The following is a 15,611-nucleotide window of genomic DNA, read 5'->3' on the forward strand; positions in this document are numbered from 1 at the left end:
AAGTTGTTATTTATTGAATTTATTTGCATTTTTGTCATTGTTTAAAGCATTGTCCTCAGTTAACATTTCTATGTTTAAAAAGCAATAATCATATCTTGTTTAGGAGCAGTAAGGAAGTTGCTCTTATTGGTATGTTGTGTATTTAAGACAGTGTCTAAAATTACCACCAAAAAGCCTTAATGATGGTATTGTCATCCAGCAATATGTTCTCTGAGGTAGTCTTCAGTAACTGCGAGTTGTTTAATTGGATTTCTCATTTTGTCAATATGTTGTATGTTGATGTATTCCACGAAGGAGAATTGGATATATTACTGTGTGAATTTTTTGCTGCGTTAATCTGCTGTTTCAATTCATTTTTGACTTTACATTAAAGGGGGTGGTTACGGCCTTTTAAAACGTATAACCCAACCGTAGACATGTGCCTGTTCACAGTCGAGCGGGAGATGTTGGTCATTAATTTGTCTTCGTGTCGTTATTTTACTTTTTAGTTCATCTCCGTTCTGTTACCGTGGATTTATTACTTTAGTTGTCCGGGCCTTTCAGAGCTTACTAGAAGGTGTGAAGATCTTATGGTGATCTTTGTAGGTATTTATTATTTTTATAAAGATTATACGATGATGCATTCGTTGCGTTTCTACATATCTCTTCCTTATTCTATTAAATACCAAAAACGAGATTAATGGTGGAGGAATTTGATCTGTCGATCAAACGTATTTCAGCATTCGGAATGAAAAAGGTCGTAATTTAGTCCGAATTTCCTCTGACCCTGCAACCCTCTTCTGTTTTATTTGGATATTGATATGTCGGGTTATCAATATCCAAATAAAAAAGAGGAGGGTTGCAGGTTCAGAGGAAATTCGGACTAGTCGTAATTCTCCATGATTTAACTAGATTTGTACTTTATTGGCCACTATAGTGTTCCAAGTCTGCGGTCTTGTTTAGTTGAACAGTTCTGTAATTATCTCCTGGAAAGCAAAACCATTTATATCATTTAATTGGGCATACGTTTGCAATAGTCTGCTTTTTAGGCGCATTACTGCCAGTGCATTTGAAACTTCATGATTAAATTCTAAAAATCAAGTATGTAAGTGAATGCTGGAGTGAAAAAAAAATAGAAAGTCCCTGTAAATGAAGAGATGTATTCTTTACACGAATACAGAATTGTCTTTGGTAATAGCTTTCTTTGGAAATATTGTATCGCTCGACCTTAGAAATACCGATAAACATAATCCCTCCCCTGTAGGATTGACTGATCCATGATATCTTCTGACCAATTACAACATTTAACTATTACATTCGAGTTATACAATTTCCAATGATTCAGGTGATCGAACTTTATTTATCTTTCTGATTATGATTCAATGATCAGGGATATAAGTAATACAAAAGGGACATTTAAATCTAAAATTTAATGCAAATAAAAAGTGATGTATTTGGACATAAGGCGTGTGAAGTACTTTGATCCGGATTCTTGCGCATCGTTGGAGTAATTAACGTGAAATAAATATTAATTTGTCCATTAACCTGCAAATGTTGATGGGAATTTATAATTCACATGCTAATAGACAGCCAATCTGACAATGAACAAACACTGATCTGCGAACGTATGCAATGGTAAATAGTCACGTTACTTCGAAATCACAGCCTCAAAATTAAACAAACTGAAAACTTATATATGACTCGTGACTGAAGCCAGGTACCAAAACCATGCGCACTGATTAGACGAGTTCACAAATTTGTATCAATAAACCATTTTAAATAATGACAGAGTTGAATTGTAATAGACACGCACTCTAGTATCTTTTGCCAAGTTTTGTCTCCGCCATTTTAATCTAAAATAAAAGAATCATTACTTCAATAAGAAAAAGGTAATTTTTCTTAAAAGGTCATGTTCTTTGTTGTGTATGTCTGTTTTCCATGTCTGGTCTTTGTCCCTGGATTACATTCTTTTGATTATCGCTATAACCTTGGTTCCCTTGATTACTCTTTCGAAACCAATCTTAATAACATTACCATTTTTTTCTGGAAAAAATAATCACTCTCTTAATTATTTTCATCTAACTGCCCTTTAATGGGGTTTAGTTATTATATTTATGCTTATACTTTTCACACTAAACGACCAAATTTTCAATTTAACTGTCAAAGAACGGTCTTACCGAAATGCTTACCCAATTTATATTATGTGCTAGATTTCCATGGACGAGACTTCGCATGTCATAATGCCTAGTCATAATATTGAATTTCCCTATGGCAAAAGGCAATTACTGTTTTTAGAACATTAAAACTTTAAAGAACAGAAATAAAATGCTATTAACGAATTCGGAATTTTAACTTTCTTTCCCATGTCCACTCACTATTCAAAATCGATGATGTTTTCGTAAGTTCTTAACACTCAGTGTATGTACATGTATGTCTAATGGTCAAAATGGTCTGTATATTCATGTATTTGTAATGGCAGGATAGTTTCTGTGTGATTTCCAGGAGTTCTACAAGATATCATATATTCAAATGGAAACGTTTGATGAAAGTGGACCTAATGTCGCCCTTGCTGACAATGTGCATACTAATGGACACAGTCTATCTTTAACTCATCTTGAACAATCAAAATGCAAAGAGGAGAAAAGCGATGGAGAAGAAGGATGTTTCTATTCACATGGACAAAAACCTAATACTATTCTGTTTGAAGGGAATTATCAAGACAAATATGGAAACACATCACATAATTCTTGTGAAGATTCAGGAAAAATTGGATCAACGGCTTCCCAAGCAGCAAGACAATTTGGACCTGACGTAAAACCACCATATTCATACATTGCTCTCGTAACCATGGCAATTGAAAGTTCGCCTAATGGTATGATGTCACTGAATGAAATTTACCAGTTTATCATGAACCGCTTTCCATACTATCAAAAAGACCAACAGAAGTGGCAGAATTCCGTCCGTCATAATTTGTCACTCAACGATTGTTTTCTAAAAGTCCCTCGCGCAGCAGGACGACCGGGAAAAGGTAGTTATTGGGCCATTCACCCTGATTGTAAAGATATGTTTAGTAATGGAAGTTTCTTAAGAAGATCGACCAGGTTCAAAAAGAGGCAAAAAGCTAATAGTGACTATAATAAAGCTCATTTTGGACATTTGTATGGTACACACGCGTCTCTCCCATATCCACCCCCTTTACATCCACAGCAATATCCGTTTTCAACAGACATGAAGTGGAATCCATTTTCAAGCTACTCTCCACAAAACGGCGATCATTCCTTGAGTTCGGCGTTCGCATCTACCTTTGGTCAGCCTGGACCGTCAACCAGTTTTATGGCGCCACCGAACCAAGACTACACACCAACATATCATTCCTTGACAATGCCGGCGTATCAAGACTCGCACCACCTTACACCACAAAGGTATTCATAGCTTTCGTTTCTGATATTGTGAGTGATGGTATAAAATCCGAAGAGTTGTAAACAATTTGAAACGTTTTTCGTTTCCAATTATGACGACGAATTACAAAGAACGAAAAAAGCTGCACTATAGGTAAATATCACCATGCAACTTTTCTTGCATTGTAGATGAAATACTTTATTCATTTGATGTTATCAACGTGCAATTCGGATTAAGGTCGTATTCAACATGTCTCGGCTATAGTATAAGCTTATTTTTTTACCTCAGAGTTATTATTTTTTGGACATTGCCTGTGTTGACAGTAATTTTGTGCTAATTCTTAAGACGCTGAAAAACTATGTTATGTGAAAAAGATGTCGGATTAATTTATAACGGAGTTAATAATGTAAATAAAAACAGATATATTTCTCAAGACAATCACCATAGACTAAGTTATTATTTAAGCCTTTCCTAGGTCAGAAATGTATGGTCTAAATGTTGCTATTGTCTCTTTGAAATCAGTGTTGTGTTTTTTATGTATTATTTTCGTGCTGAAGCACGGAATGAAATAATAGCAAGAATAACGCTAACTATTTGTTTCATTTGCCGTAGGCTGCTCGGAAACCTCTTTATAGTGTCGCGAAAACATGCAAAAAAAAAAAACAAAACAAAACAAAACAAAACAAAAAAAACCGATATATTTGGCATCTGTAATTTTGCCGCCGATCCTTTACGATGTTGGCGAGATAAATCGTAATTATACCATGTTGATATATCTCCCCTATGTATTTGTAGCTATTTGACATGTTTGTATTAGCGAATTAGTAACTTTTCGCACATTTATAAGCTTTATAAGTATTTCGGTATAACTGAAAACTCATTTCAACACTTCAGATGGCTGCATGTCGCGTGACCTGCTTTCCGACAATAGCTTTCAATGACTGTTGCATTACCTGCTTCTCGACAAAAGTTATAAATAATTGTTGCATGACCTACTTTCTGACAATAACTTCAAACGGCTGTCGCATGACCTGCTTTCCGACAATAATTACAAATGACTGTCGCATGATCGGCTTTCAAACAGTAGCAACAAATGACTGTGGCATGACCTGCTTTAAATGCCTTTTCCTACATTACTATAAATATATGTCACATGACCTGCTTAAATCTAAATGACTGTCGCATGACTTGCTTCCCGACAATAGTTATAAGTGACTGTCGCTTGACCTGCTTTCCGACAATAACTTCAAACGACAGTCGCATGATCTGCTTTCAACAATAGCAACAAATGATTGTCGCATGACCTGCATTCCGACAATAGCAACAAATGATTGTCGCATGACCTGCTTTCCGACAATGACTGCAAATGATTGTCGCATGACCTGCTTCTGAAAACATTTATGAATTGCTGTATGTCGCATGACTTGCGCTCATGTTTAATTGTAAATGGAGATTTGATATTTTACACATATACTGTGCAGTCATTCCGCCATTAACCAAAATTGTAACCACAAGCCTAGAGAGGAGTTAAAAATAAAAAGCGACCGAGAATAATACAGATACTATAGTTTTCAGAAAGTCGTGCAACGTTTTGCCTTTCTTAGTTTATCTTCGAGATCAATGCCAATCAGATAATACGTTTATTGTTTTTATTTTTAAATCCGCCGTGCTATGTAGAGACATGCAGCCCTCGATGCAGCTCCTCCAGTGACCTTTCCGTCATAAGTATGTGATAACATTATTGATACCATCTTTTCAAGTGGTAACAAACAACCGTTATAGAAATTTATATTAGCTGTGTTATTGCACGGATAATTCTACAAGTACAAAAATTCAGAGGAAACACCTGTAAGCATTAAACACGTATGTGTGATTTCTTAAATGAATCTGTTTGATGTATATCATAATGTTGATTGATGTAAGAGCTTGTCAGTAATAAAAATATGCATTCTATTATCAAACCCACTTAGTGTGATGAAAAACTATTCATTATGAATTAGAAAATACCCTTTTTATAAATGAGATTCATTTGCGGCATCACCCCCACTACGTTATAATTAAAAAAATCATTATGCGGCTTTGGTGAAACACGTAGAAGGTGTCACCTTCTGCACTACCGAAACTATGATGTAAATCGGTTTGTTCCCCTTAGCTGTCAAATTTAGTACATAAAATCATTCCCATTTCGTCTTAGTAAGATTTGGGGTGAACTAAGGCGAAATGGGAGCTTGTATGAACATGTAATTATTTTTTTGTGTAATTTGTTTATTTTTAAAGTGTGGAAAGTACAGACACATATATTAATCAAAAGTCACAATGTATATTACAAACCAAATAAAATAAAATAAAATAAATAAAAACAATGTTTTCCCGCAAGATACTAAAGTATTTGTTTAACTGATACCAAGAGCAGTTTGCAAAGGCAACAATCTTTTACAATAATGGTTTTCTAGTGCAGTACATCTGCCTAATTATTTCTATCTTACAAGTATGGACCCAGACTAGTATTGCCAAGGGGCAAGTATGGACGCAGACTGGTATTGCTCAAAGAGCAAATTTGAACATACATACGTTTTGTCTTGAAAGAGTAACGATGGAACCAAGATTCTAGCGGAAATCAAAGGAATGTAATCCAGGGACAAAGTCCAGACATGGAAAACAGACAAACACAACAATGAACATAAAGTAACTAAAATAATACATTCAAAGTAACAAAAGTAAATGAGAAACTCGGACTCCACTTAAAAATGGGAGCATGGCCCGGATGCACCGGTTGGGAGAATGTGTTTGCATCGTTCAGAAATCCTCCATTTACTGAAATCCAGAAATCCATAATTGAATTATGCACGTGTTTATAAATATATATTAACATGTGTTACAAAATATCTACTGATATCAATAAATGGGGAACAAAGTCCACAGTGACTTGCCGCAACCATAAAACATGTCATATACATATTCTTCTTTGCAGGTGTACTTGCATGGATGCGTTGAAATTGCTATGTCATGTTAAGGATTGACCATTTCACTTTATGTAGATTAGCTTGGTAAAATTCTGGGCTCTCAGTGTTTTTTAGATTAACAGAAACCAACAGTGTGGTATCTGTCAGTTACATGGATGGCCCTAATTTTAAAATGGTAGGGTCATAAACTAAAAAATTAAATAGGAGCAATCATTAATTAGTAGTTAGTAAAATTATATCAAAATTTTATAACAATTGATCAACCATAACCATAATGTCATCGCACGAAAATCAAGTGAATATGGACGACGACGACACGGACGCCGCCGACGATGATGTCGCTGTCAGCACCATTTTGGCAAATTCGGGATTTGGACTTGCCCCATTTTCAATCCCCTAAAAAGCCTGTCAATTACTATTCATTAGAACCAAATTAGTAGTGTATGATTTGCTATGAATTTACATCTATAATGTCTTAGTACATTAGTCTAGTTAAACAGTTCTCTAGGAAAGGAGAATAAAACTGCATTAAGGAAAAATTTCCCACTTACAGTCATGTACTCAACGAAAAACATACGAAATTATTATGAAACAAAAATACAGTACCGGTATGAAAAGGACTTAACGGCTAAATCCATAGGAACTGACTCACAATTAACACTTCAGAATCAATATTTCAACTAAATCTGGCATCAAACAATTTTATCTAATTCTAAATAGTCACATATAATTTGTAGCCTGAAAAATGTTTCCTTGGACCAAAACTGTACACTTGTTTTGCAGCTGTATAAAATATATCAAGAGGCACTGCCAGTATCATTTGGTTTCAGATATACATGTATATATATAGACAATTGATGTAAAGGGTTGGAATTCCGTTCTTTTATACCCCAAGCCAAGTCAGAAAAAAGCTTGCCAGACAATCTCTAGCACTAGTGGAGTAATAAATTGACCATCCGTTTAGGCCTAAAAAATGTTTCCGGACACCCTACTGACCCCCTACTTGAAATTTTGAAGAAAGAAAAATATCGTAAAAATTTCGCCCATTGTCTTTCAGAAAAAAGAAGAAAATTGAAAACACACATGCCATGAGTGTGCTCTTGGTCGTGGATAATTCCTATTTTGGAATTCGGCACTTAAGATATTTTTTGTTTTTACCACCTCCGTCAAAAAAAAAAAAAAAAAAAAAAAATAATAATAATAAAATACTCATGCGCCGAATCCAAAAAGGGATTAGGCTGTGAATTAAGTCTATTACATGTTGAGTCTTTGCATATTTGATTTTCATTGTATCTCTATGACTTATTTCATTACAAAAATATCAAATTAAAATAAAAATCCCTACCTACCGACCCTACAAAATTTTAGAATAGTGCTCGGAAACATAACATTATTTTTTTCCGCCGTGGAAATTTCTCATCGATTGACTGGCATGCTCCAATATCTGTCTCACATGCACTGGAAAGTGTTGATTTTATCCCAGAAAGTATTTTGCTGGGTCAAAGATTCAGAAAATGCTGCTGTAGGCTTTACAACGCTGTATATAGCGTGCATATTACATATTATTGAATCGATGGACATTAAATCACGTGATAATGCATTGATTTTAATGAATTTAAAGAATGAACGTGGTCACATGATAACTAATTTTGACCCACATTCACGGGTTTGACGATGCCGGGGACTGTGTAAACGCCTTGATGCTTTACACCGTGCGTGAGAGACCCCAAACGATAGCCAACGACCTTAAGAAACACATCAAAATCGTCATATATTAAACATATGAGTGCAAACCAGGTCAAGCAGTATTGAGTATATATGTTGGCACGAAAACGAAAATTAAACCAAGAAAAGGAACAGTCAGCTGATTGTCAGCGTCACTCATATCGTGCATATGATTGGGTAACACTGTTACGAAACAGTTTATTGGTGGTATTTTAGAGGTTTATATTCACATAGAAAGTCGAATTATCTCTTAGAAGCAACGATGCTCTAGCTTTATAATGCACGAAATGAAGGGTGTAACGGATATACGGAAAGTGCTATCATTTCAACTTTATTGTTATAGTGTTATTTAACTATAGTAATGTTATTTGGATCATCAATATCTTTTATGCCAAAAAGTTTGTCGATATGTTTAATGAGGAGGGGATTTCATAACCATATTTTTGTAATAAGCCTTTTACACTTAGCCAGATATTATCACTCAGTCTACATTCATAAAATTTGTGGAAAAACTGTCTTTAGTTTCATTACAGAAAGTACATATTTGCTATTCTTAAACCCCACACTTAAACAAGGAAGCGTTTGTTGCTAAAGTCTTATGTGCTAATTTGAACTGAAAGTTTTGAAGCTTACAGTTTTGTTTGTAATGGAAAAACTCAAAGAAAAAATATGCTTCCAGTCTAATATCTTCTGTCCAAGTAAAATATCCCATTTTTGCTGAATTTTGGTGGCATTTTCTGATTTGTTTAAAATGAACAATTAAAAAAAAATTTACTAAGTTTCTTGTCACTTTTTTTACAATATTATTTTTTTTATTTCATCAATTATTGCCTTTCCCTGTATTGATTTTTCCCAATGTTCTGGTATTGCAGAGATGACACCATAATATTCAACAAAATTTGTTGCTATACTTGGGTATTTCCCCCGAAAACTCTTTAATTTACAGGTTAGTAATCAATTACCTGACATCAAATCGTTAATAAAAATATATCTTTTTGACAATACTGTTGTTTAAAGCAAAAAACGTGCCGTTTACCATGGTGTTTGAATTAAACCATATAAGCTGACTCAATGTTTATTCACATTTACCTCCATCAAGTTCCGAGGATTGCTGTGGAATTCCGAGTACCTCTTTGAAAATAGTCCTTTCCAAGGCGAGTGATTAAGTGGGTTAAGAGGTTTCTGTAGCCAGGACATCTTCAAGGATTTGAGAAAGCAGTTAACATCTGGGAATTTTAATTCACCATTTTGGTAATCATTAATAATAATATTTCTCTTGATTTTTTCTGGTTTTCCGTCGCAAAATAATTGAAGAAAAGTCTTTTGAATGGCTTTAATTATGTCCAATGGTGGATTTGGTGAAAACTTAGGACTAATATTGGGAGGGCTATAGTCTTAATGACAGTTGCCTTTCTAAAATACGTAAGGTCCCTCCTACACCAAAAATTCAAAATATTTTGTACTTTTTTTCAATTGGTGACAAGTATTGTCATCTGCCATAATATCAAAAGAAATACCAAGCATCTTTAATTTACAAGATGTATTCCATACTGAAGGTTTCCCAGGGAGGTTGCTTTGAATACTCCCTTTTTTTTAGCCAACCCATATTACTTCGGTTTTTTCTAATATGTTCTTATACTCGTGCAGCTAGTTGATCACGTTGTAGCCTGCTGTTTTTCTTGTCATGGTGATTTTGTCTTCTCTTTAAAGGTTGTGATTTAAATTAATTCATTTATAATTATGATTATTAAATTATCAATCATTTATGCTCCTAAATAAATGATATCAATTTATTGAATTTGCAAATAAAGAATATGATGAAGATTACATGTTTATAGTACTATGTAAGCATTTTTTGAAATAACTTCATAAGTTAATTCAATTTTATGCATCAACACCCATTAAATTTATTTTAAAAAATCACATATTTCATTTTTGAACTTAATTTTTGTTTTTTTTATTATTAGTTCCTGAATGTTGTATGTGTACATGAAAAAATATGCTTTATTAGTATTTTTTTAAAATGAATTTTTATCAAGAAAAAAATCATAACTTGAAAAGTATTCAAATATTTCAAATTTGAGGCTTAAATAGAGAAAACACTGATAAAATCAATGTTATAAGTATTATACCTTAAGGATTTGTAACAACACCTCATAAGTTTACCGTTTTTTTTATAACAGAAAAATTTCGTCTTACTACTTCTTTTTACTTTTTACTTGTAATTTACAGCTAATGCGTAATGGGAAAACACCTGTGCATCTATTATTACATTTTAAATTGTCAAACATCCGGTTAGTGTTTAAGTCTAAGTTATGGAACCAAGAAAAAATCCCCAAAATCGGAAACTGGTTTAGTTTTAACATATTTCATTTGTTGAATAATGTACAAATGGTGTTAGAAAGAAAGTACATCTTTTTTCCGTAAAAGAAATACAATAATCTTATGAGCGTGCGCATACAGAAATATAAATTTTAAAAACAGAAGTAAAGGGAGGAAACGCCGTCCGTGTGAGCCCCACATGGTGGTCAAGGACGTTAAAAACCCCATCAGGGAAGAGAAAAACGCTTTTAATGGTTGAATATGGAAGAGAAAATGAGACGTGAGCTTTTGTGTCAAGGGCAATTAAAAATGGTTAACGACGACGGCGACGGACGCCAAGTCAAGTAATGGCAATAGCTTACATGGCCTACGGACAGGTGAGCTAAAATGTACATACGTTTTCCATAAAAAAAAATTTGGATTAGGATTGTGCTGATATTTTGGAAAAAAAAACTCTTAAAAATTTGCTACTCTCGCCGTCCATTTTACAAATATCTATATCGGTTCATCGAAAATGAGGTTTATTTGAGCTTTTCTGAAGTTTACATTGATTTTACCAGCCGTATGGATTATCTAGTTTTGTAAGTATTTCGTTTGACGATTGGTATGGAGTTACGTAATTTGGTCATTACAACACACAGATTGTACTTTATGTGGAAACATCTGATTTAAATTAATTTTTTTTTATCCTGGTTATATTTCTAAATGTCTAAGAAACATTATTATAAGAAAAATATTTGCAAACTTTTGATGTGTATACGAAATGTGTTAGGGTTTAGTTAAAAAGCACACGACTTACAAGTTGTTCCTTCTGATCACAGCAGGCAATAAGAAGATTTTGTTATGTAAGCTTAAAATCTCATTTTCATTTCCCACTTCTAAGGAACGTAACGTTTTAGTATTATCACCCACATAGAACCATTGTTTTCAATCTTCTTGTCATATCCATAAACCATACTTATAGTCTGTTTTTTAACTGATTGTATCCAATTGATCTACAACTTACATGATAAGTGCAAGACGAAGTGCTGCAATTAAAATAAAAGTTCAGAAATGCAACGAAAAGACCATTCATTGCTTTGTTGTAATGGAAAAGAAAAGATGTATTGATAATGTCCCTGCGATTCCCACCCAAGAAGTCATATACAAATAAAAAAGGGCATTGTCCTGCCTTGTAATGGGGTACAAGTCAAACTAAACAGTAGGCGTTCATCATCTCTATAAAAGAAAGTCTGCAAAGTTGTACAAACTCAACTATCAAAACCAAATTTGTAAAACAAGCGAAAAGATAAGATAAGTATTGAATATTTGAATTATTCATTGAAAATTTTAGAGATGCTACAAGAGGGAAAAACGGTAACAAAGAATCATCTAAGTAAAATCAGAAGAAAAACATAAAAACAGAGAATAACTTCAACAACCGGAGGTATTCGATGCAAAACGGGAACTACATATACTGCCTTACCCGTTTAAAAAATATAAAAACAAATAAACAAAACGAACAAACAAAACAAACAAATAAAAAAAATGACGTCATTTCAAACACTTGATAAAATGACAGGTAGAGATAGAAAGGGCAACATATCTTACTGCTTTAAATGGTTTTTGAAACTTATCATTTTGATTAAATAAGATTATGAATACTTGAGATATTTATTTTTCAAAGGACATAACATTAAAGTTGAATTCTGTACACCAATATGTACTTAGATACTATTTAAGCACTAAAGTATTGTCACGTTGCTACTCCTGGATGTCATGGAAACCCCAATATGAATAAACCATTTGCTAATTACTTCTGTGTTAAGAACAAATTAGATTGGAGCTTAGTGGTAATATTTACGAAAGCGTTATTATTACTGTCTGGTGAGAAAAACCTGTATAATCCGGATTCTCTTCGGACTAAAGGATTTGTTTTAGACATCTATTCAATGTACACAAGTTTAAAATCACCATGACAGATAACATCTTAATATGAGGAAGGCATTTGCCTTAAGTAAGCGAACAAAACATTTAGGAAGTTCCATTTTAGATAAAGTGGATTTCATATCATATACCATATATGCTAGATTTGATTTAGTATAATCTGTGGGAGCCGGCAAAATTGTAATTTTATAAGGCCAAACAGTTCCCGAAGAAAAGAATTCCTTATTTTATGATAACCGAAAGCAGTTTTTGTTTTCCTAAAATGTCCGAGGAGTTCCAATCAATTAATATGGAGGTCTGGAAAACGTTTTGTCTAGCAGGTACGAGAACACAATTAATTCCCCTTGGTTTTCGTTAAATATAGTTCCAACTTTGGTAGTAGGTACCTTCCACATTTTTTCATATTTTTACTGGAAACTTGTTTGCTGAAGTTTTGCCTCTAATTGGTAGAAAATAGGTTAAAATTACATGGGATTTTTTTTCATTAATCAATTCTGACTAAAAGTTGTGATTTGGTTCAGTGGAAGAAGGTTAAAATTTAGGACTTTTTCCTCAGTTCATTTGTCATGTTTACCCCATCTCCAAATTATACGTATTAATTTCAGAAAATGATGGTAAAATTTTCTACAATTTATATATAAAATCCTGTTTGTACTAATCTTTAGGCCAGAGAAGTTTTATTCAGTTTGCGCCGGTGGAATTTTTTAAATCTGTTCAAATGTGTATATTGAAATGCACTTGAAAATTAATTGCGGTCTCGTGCCAGCATGCGTGTTTTGACTACCTTTCAAAGTTTCAATAGAGATGTAGCGATGTTTCTGAAGTGGTCAATATGACGATTTTAGACGAATTTCTATGCATTCAACATATAATTTCGAAGTCTCTCTAATCGATGTTCGGATTCGGGTGCAGAAAAAAGAGGTAACTCGAATGAAAATGGAATACCCAGCAGACAAACACAACGGTGTTCCAAAAATTTACAGGGTGTTTCATTTTGTTGGTAGGTTACATAAGGATGATTTTCATTTGTATCCAGGGTAAAGAAAACTTATTGCAGGGTCAGTAGAACGAGAAATTCCCTTTTGACTTTTGAGATTTTCTAAAGTATCGTCGATATCGCATGGAAAACCTTACGTGTTCTGATTAGACACCTGTTCCAAAGGGAGATAAATGTTGACAAAATGTTGGTCCGCACGTCGGCAATACTGAGGAACCGGATTAGAAGCGTCCGTCTACACAAAAAATGTAGTTTCTGTTAAATTGGGTAAAGAATTATATCCCTCGTGATTGAATTCTATCATATATTAAACTTGATACTCCTTCCTCATTTATATACACTACATAATTAGTTTTGTAGCTTAGTTTCTGTTATTCTCTCTCTCTCTCTCTCTCTCTCTCTCTCTCTCTCTGTGTTTTGTTATAAAATCCAGTAGCCATGGTAAAGTTCTGAAAACAAAATATTACTGAGTTTTAGTATAAGTCAGGGGTGCCCTTTCAAAACTAACAGTCATATACTATGTTTTATTAAAACATCAGGCACTTTGACACTAGCACAGGATATAAGTATGCATGGAGGAGTTGGAAAAAGAGTAAAAATAATAACACTCTTTCCGATTCATTTTCTTGCAATTTTAGTTCCAAAAAGTTCTTGAGAAATAAGGTATTTTGAAAATCAGCCAGCAGATGCTGAGGAGAGACCCAAATACAACAGGGAACTGAAACGTTCTAGATACCATTGTTCATTTAAATTACACCTGTTTACCATTACATATATTACATCTGTCTATGTATAAATGCTTCACTACATTTAAACAATATATCCACAAAATTTCAACTCTTAATTTTACAAAATTTGACCGGGTCCACTTGGTGTGCGAAACAGTCCGCCTAAGTGTAACTGTATAGTGCACCCTATAACGAGAATGGATATAGTGAATATGTCAAAAAGACAACAACCCAACCGCGATGAAAAATTTCAGCTCATGGCCATTCGTGGGTCTTCAATGAATGGCGAGAAAACCCTCACACCAAAGGGAAGGCTGCGGCTAGCCCCAAAACAACATTATACATAGGTAAAGCGAAATAATCGCCCCCATATACTCCTGCAATATATAAGTAAACTGAAAGTAAAAACGATGCAAACAGAGGCTAGAAATTCTTGACTTGGGACAGGCGCAAAATATGCGACTGGGTTAATTAAAGTACTTTGGAGTGATTACAACCTTCCCCTTTTTTTAAATCCTGACACTGTGAACAAAAAATCACAATTAAACACACATACAAATAAGTTAAAAAGGTCTGAGTCCCTTGATGAAACAAATATAGAAACTGATTGTGCGTTACAAAAATGAACGGAACAAAGCAAAAAAATATGCCCTCACCGTATGTAATATCAACCCCAATTCTTTCCATGCGGGGTTGAGAACCACGGTATACCATAAGGCATTTAATATGGATACAACCATATATCTATTCCAAAGATCTCCTTTAAAATTAAAAAATCTTGGACACTTCACTTGTTTAAAGTTTCTTTAATGGTTCCTGGTTGCCAACACCCAAAGTCAACAAATACTTTCATTACAACACTACGCACTGCTTAACATCGGTGTTATAGTGCTTAATTAGCAGGAACCATTGCGATAATTTGTTTATTATTACGATATTGTGAAACGATTATGATGTTAAGCAACCATGATCAGACTTTTAACATTTACCACTAATTATATCGTACGAAACTGAGGGGTGTTAATCACTTTACAATTAGATTATTTGCATGTCTCCACTTACTTTGAAGTCTTCTGATCTTGAATGCAGGAAGGTATGACCGACAGGTGTATATACATCATCCTTTAATGAAGACACGATATTGGAATCATTATATCAAGTCAAGTTCTGACTAGCTCACCTGATTCAAAGGTCCCTGAGCTATAATCGTTTTCAAACGCGCCTATCTTCATTGATCACACTTGTTAAAACATCTTTATCTGGAAAAACCTAAAAGATCAGTGAGAATAAAGATCAGTTGCAATACTTTTCATGTCCATCATCGAGAAAAAACCTGACTAATGACACTGTACCCATCGCGTTTTTTTTTACAAGTTATGTTCAAACTGATAATTGCTTATTCAATATAATCTGTAGACTACATAGTTTTTTCTTGGATTGAAATCAGGCAAAATTTGTCCGTCCGTCATTCCTCACATCTCACAAGATAGCACTAAACAATTACAGTTGAGTTGCATTGATTGACCCTGTCTATTCACAAGGGCACGCAAGTCGGGATCTGTATTTGTTCCT

General features: G+C 33.9%; 1 protein-coding gene across 1 annotated transcript; it reads left to right on the forward strand.

Moving 5' to 3' along the window:
* The first annotated feature begins 2,508 nt into the window (after positions 1 to 2,508).
* Positions 2,509 to 3,411, forward strand: LOC148622154 (uncharacterized). Its single transcript, XM_088574108.1, has one exon. The coding sequence runs from the start codon at positions 2,509 to 2,511 to the stop codon at positions 3,409 to 3,411; it is 903 nt and encodes a 300-aa protein (XP_088430234.1).
* Positions 3,412 to 15,611: the final 12,200 nt, after the last annotated feature.

Source organism: Perna viridis, chromosome 3, assembly GCF_037379345.1.
Source record: "Perna viridis isolate PV_CMFRI_1.1 ecotype Kerala chromosome 3, ASM3737934v1, whole genome shotgun sequence".
NCBI lineage: Eukaryota > Metazoa > Mollusca > Bivalvia > Mytilida > Mytilidae > Perna > Perna viridis.

Excerpts from the sequence above, each read along its gene's own strand:
- LOC148622154 (XM_088574108.1), top strand. The coding sequence starts at position 2,509 with ATGGAAACGTTTGATGAAAGTGGACCTAATGTCGCCCTTGCTGACAAT.